The 12,500-nt window shown below is 38.6% G+C and overlaps 1 protein-coding gene across 1 annotated transcript; it reads left to right on the forward strand.

Moving 5' to 3' along the window:
* Positions 1 to 475: 475 nt before the first annotated feature.
* On the forward strand, positions 476 to 5,305 carry LOC306696137 (granzyme K-like). Its single transcript, XM_079159675.1, has 6 exons — positions 476 to 553; positions 2,554 to 2,731; positions 2,898 to 3,092; positions 4,154 to 4,215; positions 4,454 to 4,605; positions 4,729 to 5,305. The coding sequence occupies exons 1-6, from the start codon at positions 514 to 516 to the stop codon at positions 4,915 to 4,917; spliced, it is 816 nt and encodes a 271-aa protein (XP_079015801.1). The 5' UTR covers positions 476 to 513; the 3' UTR covers positions 4,918 to 5,305.
* Positions 5,306 to 12,500: the final 7,195 nt, after the last annotated feature.

Genomic DNA, 12,500 nt, shown 5'->3' on the forward strand with positions numbered 1-12,500 from the left:
ACAGAAATAATTCAGTTTTAAACAAACACCAGTACTACTACTACTACTACTACTACTACTACTACTACTACTACTACTACTACTACACAGACACTAAATAAAATAAAATGAATACAAATAGTTTTAGTAAGATTTTAATTTGTAATATGATACGACTGGAAACTAACAGAAATAATTCAGTATTACACAAACACTATTAAAACTACTACGACTACATATTCTACTACTACACACACATTGAGCGTATTCATGGAGCGATATTAAAGGTATACAGTAACATTTCCACTGAACTGCTTTAAATGAAATCCTCTCATTCAACATGTGGACTTAAAGCCGACTTGAACTCATTTCTTCATACGTTATCACACATTTGCATCAGCGTAGACCTTTGTACCCAATGGGGTTGTGTTGATAAACCTCCATGAGGTGATTGGTGGCTGGAAGGCCAACAGGACCGAGTGAAGACATTTAAAAAGGCTCCAGTGTTGCACCAGGAGGGCATCATTGAAAGAGATGGGTGGCATGACGCGTCTTCTCCTTCTGCTGTGGGCCGGTGAGTGTTCAACTGCTGCTGCTCACTGTAACCGTTCTCTCTGCTTTCAGACAGTCTTCATGTAAACAGTGTGTTTTAAACTGAGTTCCTGCATCAGACGTGCTGTTCTTACACCTCTCGTAGGGTGTTAACAGATCTATGATGCATTCTGGGGACAGTTCCACTTTAAAAGTTTGTAATAACATTTTAAAATCTATTTCAAAATGTGTAGGAAGCCAGTGTTTCTTCTTCCTCATCAGTCTAAAAGAAACGTTGCGAGTTCAGCATCAAACCTCATCTCTTAACTCGCCATTGTTTACTCTAGTTTAGTTTAGTTTGATATCACTTCTATTGTTTGCCACCAAACTTATGTCTTTGTTCAAAGCGAGTGGTTTGGACGGTGATGAACGTCTCTTGTCCAAAGCTTAGTCCTGTTTTTAAGGACTACGCCCTTAACCGGGAGGCTGCACCTTCAACGTGACCGACTACTTCTTCTCTCTACTCGACTTCTTCGTCCTCATGTTGGACTGAAGACACGTTTTAAACTCAATTTCTAGCCACATCTTACACATCGCACCTTTAAGGACACTGTATATCCAACAGTGTGCTGCTGCTCATAGTAACAGCTAGTGTGCCCTTTACTTACTGCAGCACCCCACACACACACACACACTCAGAGAAACCCTGTGGATATGGTAGAAGGCGTTCTTCTAGTCCACATGTAGACTAGATGGGTGGACTCCCATGACCTCTCCTGCAATGATAAACAGTTGGTCCACTGTTCCGCTCCACCAGGATGGAGTCAGCATCACTCCTCCTGAATCTGAGGAGCAATCGGCCTTCTTTCTAGCAACCTGCTGGAAGCGTTCACCAGTTTAGTGAGTGACTTGCTGCCTTCATTCAACTTGACCCTGTGTCAGAGAGATTGTGATGAAGCTTTTTCAGTAAATACATATTAATACATTTGCTCAGCCTTCTCTTTCCAAGTGTGTCTGATAACTTCAGTGACCTTCAGGTAGAGAGAGTTATCTTTAAGACTTTATTCATCAATACTCGCTTCTTCTTCACGATTTAATGATTACTTTTAAAATGTAAAAACAAATAAATTCAGAACAGAATTAGAATTTATTCATATTTTAAATGTAACTTATTATTGTTTCAGGTCACTTCATAAAGTCATTAAAATCTCACTGGAGACAAATCTACCATGTGTATAAAATAAAACACATTTCTGAGTGAAGTTTATAAAGAATGAAGAACACAGACCAGATCAGACAGTTTCATCCATTCCTGTAGTCCTCTGTCCTCCTCTGGCTGCTTTGTCTCAGCAGAGAAGTCAACAAGGCAGCTCATGCTCGCTGAACATGTGTTGATAAAGTATTTGCTTTTTACACGGAAATGTTTTATTGCAGTAACGGTAACGAGAGAAGTTACCGTCAAATCGAATAATCTTCACCTTCTGCCACGACATTTGTTCTCGCTGACTCATCGTGTGTGTGTGTGTGTGTGTGTGTGTGTGTGTGTGTGTGTGTGTGTGAGTAGTTAGAGGAGCTCTGCGCTGCAGTGTGATATTAAATTCCACCAAAACATTCAAAAGTACTCATGAAAAGCAGCAGTAACGTCGGTGACTTGTCATTACTCTGATCTTAATGTTTGAGCACTGGTGCCTGTTCAACACCAGTTTCAGTAACCAGCACTACCTTCAGATGATGTGAAGTTTGTCCCTTCTGGGCTGCTGTAGAAACATGGCGGTGCAACATGGCTGACTCTGTGAAGAGGACCCGCTCCTAGAGAACGGCTCAATGGCTTTTTCTAAGCTATCAGAAACATAACTTTCTTAGTTTCTGCTCGTTATACACTAATGGGAAATAGTTATGTATAATATATTCATTTCCTGCCAATAACCCCCCTAAATGTGACACACGGTGTCATATATAGTTCCTTCATCTTGAACTGTTGTTGTCTACTGAGTACAAACAACCAGTGTTCTAACTCACAATGATGAGGACTTTGTGTTTCAGGTGTCACAGTGGGCTCGCTGATGGATCTGCAGAAGAGAATCATCGGCGGTAAAGATTGTAAACTATTGAAGCGTGGGTACCATGTGTCTTTATTATATAACGGTAAGCCCTATTGTAGCGGCTCTCTGATCAGTAAGGAGTGGATTCTGACTGCAGCTCACTGCTACCAACCAGGACGGTGAGAAAGTGACAACTTTACTTTAAAACTAGTCACCATGTCTCTCATTCATGAAGTCATTCCCACTATGGAGAAAGCATTGATAATGTTGATGTTCAGTCACTAATATTACACTACGATGCATCTATAGTAGTTCACTCTGTTTCTCTGTATCTTTCACTTGTAGGACCATCACAGCAGTTTTAGGTAGAAAACCAGGGTCTAATAAAGAACGGGATATCGATGGCCTAGCTAGGTTCTTTCCGAATACTACAGACAATCAGGGTACCATAACGAAACATGACCTCATGCTGCTGAAGCTACAAAAACCCACTATGACTATACCTGTACAACTTCCTGACTGTAATAAGAAACCCAAACGGTGAGTTGTGATCTTTGCTCCTTTAATCCGTCTGACAGTTCAACTCAAAATGAGAACTTGCTCTGATATCTTTATAGAGAGTAGCTAAACCACAGAGTTCTGTTTTCATCTACCCTGGAAATAAAATATAAGCATTACTGCTTTTATCATCATTATCTTTCTGGTATTTCCCTTTTTTAATATTGTTATTCTGCTATTATTGGATCTACTGCTGTTATTACTTCTCTCATATGTGAGGATGTCATATGCTGTACAGATTGTAAAGTCCTCTGAGACAGATTTGTGATTTTGGGCTGAACATATTAAATTGAATTGAAACACATTAGTACTGGTGTTAACGTTGACGGTTATTAAAATTATTACACGGTTGAAAATAGCTCATCACTCCATCTACTGTTTGAATTAGTCCTAATCGGGCGGGAATGGGTGAAAAAACGATCTTTAACCCAGGAGGCCGCTGTTTGTTCCCCGTGTGAAACCAGAAGTCAACGTTGATTTAATGCTCACGTGACTCGAGTGCTTCAGTAAAAAGCACTTCTGTAGATATTTTACACCAAACGATCTTTTCTTGAACCGAACAAGTAGTTTTGTTTCCTCAACCTTCTGAGTTGTTTCTTGTGAAGACGGAAGTTCATTTTGAGAAGACTGTTCTCATGTTACGAGCACATTGAGCGTACATCGTTTTGTTGAACTTTTGTAGGAAAACGCATGAATATTGAGTCACTTTCTGTAAGATATCAAACCAACAGTTGTGTGAGGATACGATGGCCATGTAGGTCTGCTGGCTCCAGATCTGCTGATGGCAAAATTCAATTGCAATAAACAGCCAGTAGAAGGCAGTCACTGTGTTTATTCATAACACAATGTCAAATTTAAATACTTTGCACTAAAACGTCAAGATTAGGACCTGAATCCATCAACAACACTAATAAATACAAACTGTATATACATCAGTGTTCTGCTGAATAAAAGTGGTTTGGGTTCCTCTTTCAATGCAAAGTTGTTAGAAATTATTAGAAAACTGCTATAAAAAGGTTTCTGTTCTTTTTCTTGTATTTCAGAGGTGATGAACTTAAGATTGCAGGTTATGCCTCAACTGCACTACCCGGTGATAATTTAACAGGTGAGATGTATCTTGTTTATTTTACAATCTACGTTAATAAACAATAATCTATTGCTTTATTACAGTTAGTGTTGTTATTTTGATTGTGTGTTTGGTAACACTGCTGACTATATTTACATTCACTACATCTTCATTTAGTCTCAGAAGTGTGTTGCTTTGTTATTATAGTCATGTATTTATGTAATAACACATGAATCTGCATCTTCAGTTAGAGCTCACTTTTTATATTTCCATCTAGAAATATATATCGATAGCCATATCGATCCATCAAAGCGTCTCCAATGTGCAAAGACCAAGTATGAAGAATGTCGTCTGCTCAGATGTGTGGACAGAACATTTCAGTATCCACACGTATTCTGTTACCAAGACAGATACGTGGATACCACTCCAGTGAGTTGGCTTCTGACTATCTTTTCTTCAAGTCATTACAAGCTTTTACCAATTCATTATAAATGAATATTTCAGTAATTGATACAAAAGTCTGAACAAAAACTATCTACACCTCTCTCACAGGGTGACTCTGGTGGAGGAGTGGTGGTCAAAGACAAGGTGGTCAAAGACAAGGTGGTCAAAGACACGATCTATGGTGTCCATGTATTAGGTAAAGAGATAGCCTGCAGTGGAAGATCTGTATCGATAGACATCTGTGCAGCTATTTACAAGAAATGGATCAAAGACACTACTCTTATCCGCTGGCCCTGACAGTGATGTGTAGGCTGAGCTCTATTTTAAAATGTTCTGTCATCTAACAGACATTTCTCATGCATTAAGAAAACTGTTGAGTTATTCTAAATTTTCAGTTGATAAATTTACTATTGATGAAATATTAGTAAAGCCCTTTAAGACAAACAATAACTGTTATTCTACGACTTTATTCTTCACATGGTCGTGTCTGAGTTATAACTGTTAGTTTACACATTCTTGGTGTTAAACCCTTCTGGTAAAGAATAATAATCAAAGTATATAAAAACACATCTCTAGATTTTAACATGTGTTAACGTCTGCTATTCTTTCCACAACACTGATAACTATGATAATCAATATGACTCTTCTTGTCCAATGTTGTCAGTTTAAATAAAATGAAGATGACTCACAATCCTTTGTTGTTGTTTTTGTTTTCAGTGTCAGAAAAAATACACAAACAGATTTCTGTGACATTTAAAGCTCCATTAATCAATATCTCTAAAGCTACAATGAGATTTATTGTGGCCATGTGGGGGCAGTGTGTTCTTATAATAACAGTGATTATAGCTGCTTTACTTACCACCTTATTATTTGTGGGGAAAGGGCAGGAAGAGAAGGGACGCTTTCTTTTTCATCATCAATTTTCTTTATGTATTTCTGGTAGATCAGGGGAGGCTCTTTGACGTTTTAGATCACAAAGTGATCTTTTTATGTGTCATGGATCATAAAGGTTTGAATTGTGCCATATCCACAAGACAACCATAGAATCCCTGTTTGACACAGGCCAAGGTTAAAACATCTTGTGTCCGTAAGCTTGTTCACTTTAAAACAGACGTAAAGACGTTAAAGCTCACATGAGATCACCTCCACTGTGCTGCTGGTTAAAGGTGAAGGAGACGCTGTTGTCTCATGATGGTAGAAAGAACAAGTTAGTCTACTTCAGCCTGACGATCACAGAAAGAGAGCAGTGGATAAAACCAGGTCTGCAGAGGAGCCCCACATCCTTTATTTCATAGTTAGTTTATAAGTTCAATTGAAGACATCTTAAAGGACCCCTCTTGACATTGTTTAAGACACAATCATTAAAATAATCCGCTCTAATCTCATGTGTCTGATGTGTTTTTTCCACAAAAACATTTCCTGATAGAAAGTCTTGTATCACATCAGCTCCCTCTCCCTCATTGAGAACATCTGAATCTATGAATAAACTATGTTTCCATTTCCATTGTGCACAGTGAAGGTGAAGTGACGATAAGCTAAAGTCATTTTTAATATGGACTGTGAGTTTAATCAAAGTGTGCTGCAGTAAGAACCCAGTGGAAAAGGAAGAAGGGCTTATTAAATATGATCTATTCACGTTTCTGTCGTCTGAATACGTTTAACAACAAGGTAACAAAGTTCAGAATAAAGCTTTTAATAAGGAACTGTAAACTACAGTGTCTAAATCTGTTATGATTATTAGAAATGTGTTTAAATCTGCAATGTCCTGTATGACAGGTGTGACAGATGCTGATCTGATGAAACTGTCAGTTCACTTGTGTTCGCTTTACCTTTCAAAGGCAACCAGAGAGCTCGCTCTGTGTCGGTGTCGCTCACTGTGTGACTCTTCATCCTGACTTGCAGATCAGAGCTTTTTGGTAAAAACACAGCAAAGATATCAGGAAACAGCAAGTCACCCTCACAGCAGGAGGGTAGAAGGAAAGAAGTGTTTAGAAAGAAGGGAACACGTTTTGATCATTCACATGTTTGAAATGTACAACTTACAATAGAAATCAATGTTGATATTGGCATTGGTATCAGTTAACAAGGTCTGTTTCTAAATGTCAGTGGCACGGCCCCCCTACTCACTGTACCGTCACATGTATGTGTGTGTGTGTGTGTGTGTGTGTGTGTGTGTGTGTGTGTGCGCCTTGCTTGCTCTAAAATATGTAACGGCGTTAAGATGCGTGGAAACAGCAGATTCATAAAATACAACAAACTTTTGGAAATCGTAGCAGAGCTGCCATGTAACACAACACAGCCAACGTATGCAATGAGGAGCAATTGTTTCTACCATCCTCTAAAATCTAGACGAACTATACATGTTTTAAACTCATCACTTATCTAATAGATTGAAGAAGTTGGCCAAGATTGTTGACTGTTACTCTCGTTACTGCGGAGACTCAACAATTGATGAAGATCACACATCATCATGAATGTGCAGATCTTCTCAGCCAATGGGAACCTGTCAGTGAAGCTTTGCGATGTGATTGGTGGCTCAAAGGCCAACAGGACGGTGTGAAGAGGGTTTAAAAGCCAACACTTTCACACCAGGAGGGCAGTCCAGAGGGAGAACGACAGCGATGGCTCGTCTTACGTCTCTTCTCGTTGTGCTGTGGGTCGGTGAGTCACTAAGTTTATATCAAGTTCCTTCAAAGTGAATTGATGTTTTCTGTTCTAACTCACAATGATGAGGACTTTGTGTTTCAGGTGTCACAGTGGGCTCGGTGGTGGATCTGCAGAAGAGAATCTACGGAGGTCACGATTGTCTCAATAATGAGCGTCTGTACCATGTTCAACTGAGAACATCTGATCCTGATCAATCTGTCTGTGGCGGCTCTCTGATCAGTGCCCAGTGGATTCTGACTGCAGCACACTGCTGGGACCTAACACTGTAAGAAACACAGATCTATACTTAAAGCTTCACTCCATTAAAACATGTCTTTCCTTATTGTTACTTCACCATCACTGTGCAGAATGATGTACGTGCAGAGTTTGAGTCTTTTAATTAGTCTTAGAAATAGACCGTCTGTGCTCACCTTAAGTCTCAGTTTAAAACTTGACGTCCAAACGCAGCATCTGGACCACGAGAGGCTGATAACAGCTGATGGTAGCTGATGGTGGCTCTCTGACCAGTGACCAGTGGAGAAAGTGAGAAATATATTGTTTCTAGTTTTGAAGTAAAACTGTCACTCATGAATTCACTAAACCTCCCAAAGTCCTGAAGCATCAATCAGTGATGGTTTGATATAAAACTACAACATTGTTCAGTGATTACTGACCTATAATATGAACATATGCTGTGTTTACAATAACTCAGTGATGATCCTCTTCATCTGTACTTATCTACTTATCATCTGTGCATCCAGGTCCAGGGAAACGGATGAACTCTGGGAGTTTTAGCTTGTTCACTTTAAAACAGACGTAAAGACGTTAAAGCTCACATGAGATCACCTCCACTGTGCTGCTGGTTAAAGGTGAAGGAGACGCTGTTGTCTCATGATGGTAGAAAGAACAAGTTAGTCTACTTCAGCCTGACGATCACAGCATATGTAACTATTGACACCGAACGTGAACTTCCATAATGAAAATGTATTCTTTGCGTACAGATAATATAACTAACATCCAGCTTTTTAGTGAGTGAGCTGTAGAGGAGACTTGGTTCAAAGTATTTGTTTCTGAATGATTCGTATGTGACATTCAGGTAATTCATGTATGATTTGTGCAGCTTCACATTCATCACTTACTTACATTCGGTTTGCTTTTGGAATCTGTTTAGTTTTGTAAAACAAATATAACAAATATTCTTGAGAATGTTCCTAAACTTGACTTAAGTGTCAGAAGACTTTAAAAGTGACTCATGAGCTCTGTGTAGAATTGTGTGTAAGTCTGGATATTTGTATTGAGACTTGAGTCTATTCAGTCAAACAAACACTTTCACTCAGGAGACGGTTGTTCGTGCAGCATGTGAAACAAGAAGTCAACTTTGATTTATTTGTCACATATTTTACATACTTCAGTAAAGTCACACTTATTTTAACACAAACCACAATCTTTTCCTGAACTTAAAGAAGTACTTTTCTTTCCTGAACCCAACTGCATTGTTTCCTGTGAAGAAGGAAGTTTATTTTGAAAAGACTGTAAGCATGTGTAACCTCTGTGAGATGTCTCCTGGCTCAATGAATCTCCTGGAGCTGGTGGCTTGTGGTAACATCAGGTTTATTTCCACATCTGCATTCATCACAAAGGACACAGAAGAATTCTCAGCACTTGTGGACAACTGCGCATGCTCTGTCTAGTCGTGAATCCTCCGTTGCGTTCAGGATTACTCATTTTGAAATACAGTGGTATAATGAGGCGGTGATCGTATAGTGGTTTTAAATTCATGTAAATAAAATAGCCGAAATAGAACAAAAACTCTTTCTTAGGAGAAATAAATATATATATAACCACAAATATAATTATACAGATTTCTCCCACTGGACTGTTACCTTTTTCATTTTATAATAACAATTGTGTAACTGAGTAAACATTTAGACTATATAAAACACTCCATCTGCATGTTTAAAATAGTATCACACTCTACAGAACAACATGCTGTAACATACCTGCATTCATCACAAAGGACACAGAAGAATTCTCAGCACTCGTGGACAACTGCGCATGCTCTGTCTAGAAAGACGGCATCACGTTAATGTTAGCTAGCTACAACGGAGACATTTTTATTGGCAATAAAACAAATAAAAACGTATAGTTAACTTAATAAAAACATGGCGAATATAATCTAAGACAATTAATATTCAACAAAATAAAGCCAGCTCAACTCTTATGTACTTTTAAAGTTAGTTAACATTATATTGTCCACGGACATTCACAGAAACGTTACCTAGTCGTGAATCCTCCGTTGCGCTGAGGATTACCCATAGTCCCTTGCGTCTACTATTCAGTGCAGGTACATATTTACAACAGCAGGTGGCGTAGTTTCCCCATTTAGCGGGATTTAATCTGAACGTGTTCAACTATGTTACACATGTAACAAGCTTAAAGTGACTCGTGTTGCTGAACTTCAAGACTTTTGTAGGAAAGGTGAGAAAAATGAAGAGTAATGTTTTCGTAAGATATCATACCAACTGTTTTGCAAATCTGATCCTTGTGCATATTAACTATTGACTAATAACTAATGCTACTGTGAGCTTCATGTGTTGTTGGGTTCATCAACAAAGCCCTGGACTCCCACTGACTCTGACTCTTACATCCCCAGGACAACTGTTACACACCCTTGCACATCCTTTCTATGTTTCTATATTAAAATACACTTGCCACTTTTATAATGTACTTGTTTTAACATACTCATATCTGTTTGTTTGTTTGTTTATCATATTTTATTGTACATTTTAACCTAAACTATACCTTCATATCTTCTGGAGTGTGCTGCGCTCAAGGCGACTTGAAAGGCGTAACTTCAGCCACTGGAGGCCTCCAACGCCCCCCCCCGCCAGGAAACTTAAATAAATAAATAAAAAAGTCAAAATAATAAGCGCCCAATAGAAAGGCTGTTACAGCCAGCTGGACACTCATCCATCCATTTGAGAAAGCTGTTTTAAATACTTCATAAATGCTATAAAAATTGGACATCCAGGCATATTACCCACATTACTAGCCACTGGAGGAGTAACAAGAACACAAAGAAAAAATAAAATCTGTTTTACAAATCTCCTCCTTCAACATCCCGGATGAGTTCTCATTCACGATTAGTCCAGGGAAAATAAGATTAATACATTATTAAAACAAAACCAGTGAAAGAGAATCAAGCACAACAGAAATATATATAATTAAGAAACAATTTATTAATAAAATGCTGACAAAGAAGGCTCAAAACACCAATGGAAAAAGCACTTTCTATTAGAAGACAACCGTACTATTAACTAAACAACAGTTCAAGTCTTAGATCAAAAGATTTTGTCCCCGTCTGTTTGTCTCTCCTGGTCTCTTAACACCCAGCTGCTCACGAGTGATTGAGCTCCGATGTGTAGGTGAGGAGGGCGGTACCTGGGGAGAGACTCATGAGAGAAAGAGAGCAGCTCTGCTGAAATGATCTCCTTCCTGCAGCAGTCAGTCCGTTAAACAGTGAACTCTGAGGTTCTTTTGACTTTTAAAACCTTGATTTCTGCATTTTTGTTGTTACAATCTTGTTTTTTTGTAGCCAGAAGTGACACAAGAGGGTGGAGCCGAATGCTGAAGAAGACATATTTGGTCGATCACACGAATATGAATAACTCTCATGAACTGAAACACACTGTGAAAGTAAATTAGTCTCCATTAAAAGTGTGCAGAATGATCTTCTAGCAGCTCCAATTTTCAGTGTACCCATGAATCTACACACAACCATCACTGGATTACTTTCATACGGAAGAAAACCTAAAAATGTGATGATTCTCAGGCAACTTATTCAGTGTCTTTCAGACAGAGGGATAGTACTGATATCCCCAGGAAATGTAATACACACAGCATCTAAAAATAATCATATATCATGTTTGTGTGACTTAAAATGACTGAGTTATGACTCTGAGAAATAGTGTGATTTTTGACCAAAACTGCATCAAGTGTTAAAGGATCTTAATCTCCTCCATGATCTGTGTCTCTGCTGCAGCTTCACCTTTCGACAAACTACAATACCTAACTTCCTGTTGTTTTTACAACGGCTGCATGCACCTGTACCTTTCACCTCATGCAGTATATGTGGCTGTAATGACCACTGCAGCCTGTAGAGGGTGGTCACATGATGATGAACTGATCCTACCAGAGTTAGGGTTGTTTTTACAGGGATTCACATTCCTTTACAACCAAGACAACACACAGCACAGTGTGAGTGTGTGTTTGTATAAACATTTACCTAACTATCCAACAGTGGACTTACGCGTTGTTACACATTGACCAACAAGGGACTCCGTTGCCAACAAGTGACATTTTGGAAGTCCCCTGTTGGTCAGGCTTTAAATCAACCTAATATCATGTTTAAAACCCTCTGGTGATTTTTTTCCATTTTAGCCCAGTGGGGACTTGAAGTTGTCTGAGTTTGTGTTTAAGTCCATGCTCAGCACTGCTTCTACTGGCTGGAGCAGGGATTTCAACGACTCACTCACACACATCATTTTTAACACTCCTTTGTTGTGTGAATGGCTTCCAGTTTTGCCTGTTTTTCAGACTGTAGATGGGCTGTTAAACAGGCTACTTAGTGAAGAAACCAGTGTTTTGGAAGATGATTTTATTTATTACGTTCATGTAACAATATATTAACGCTGAACTTTAGTGTATATCTTAAGTTTCAGTTTTGTCAATTTATTTCAGTGACCCAGAAGGCAGGAGAGTGATACATATTTAAGAATCTAATAGAATGGAAGAAAATAGAAAAACCACCAGGATGAAATTAAGATTAAAATAATCAGCAGTAAAATCATTTGTTTTCAGATTAAATCAGTAAAAACATCACTCACCTCTCTTGGCAATTTCTTAAAAGAAATGAAAAAGCAGATATTTGCAGTTCTATTCTGGGAATAGACCTAAAAACTAAATATTCTGTTGCATGTGTTTATTTCAAAATGATGAGAAACAGAATTCCACATTTGGTTGGATTAGCATGATAATGCATTGTGGGTAATGTAGGAATGTGTGTTTGTGTGTGTGTGTGTGTGTGTGTGTGTGTGTGTGTGTGTATCTTCCTAACTTGGACTACTTCTGGGGACACATTTCAGACTAAAGTCAAGTTAATTGGGGATGGCTTGTCCAATATCTTCAATCATAAATTTGTCTCAGAGGGCTTTACAGTCTGTACAACATATGAC

Source organism: Pholis gunnellus (assembly GCF_910591455.1).
Source record: "Pholis gunnellus genome assembly, chromosome: 5".
In the NCBI taxonomy this organism is placed as follows: Eukaryota; Metazoa; Chordata; class Actinopteri; order Perciformes; family Pholidae; genus Pholis; species Pholis gunnellus.

What these genes read in the sequence shown, in the direction of transcription:
- LOC306696137 (XM_079159675.1), top strand. Translation starts at nt 514, where the DNA reads ATGGGTGGCATGACGCGTCTTCTCCTTCTGCTGTGGGCCG. An exon ending in ACCCGGTGATAATTTAACAG is followed by an intron (nt 4,216 to 4,453) that starts GTGAGATGTATC and finishes ATTTCCATCTAG; the next exon opens with AAATATATATCGATAGCCAT. An exon ending in GATACGTGGATACCACTCCA is followed by an intron (nt 4,606 to 4,728) that starts GTGAGTTGGCTT and finishes CCTCTCTCACAG; the next exon opens with GGTGACTCTGGTGGAGGAGT.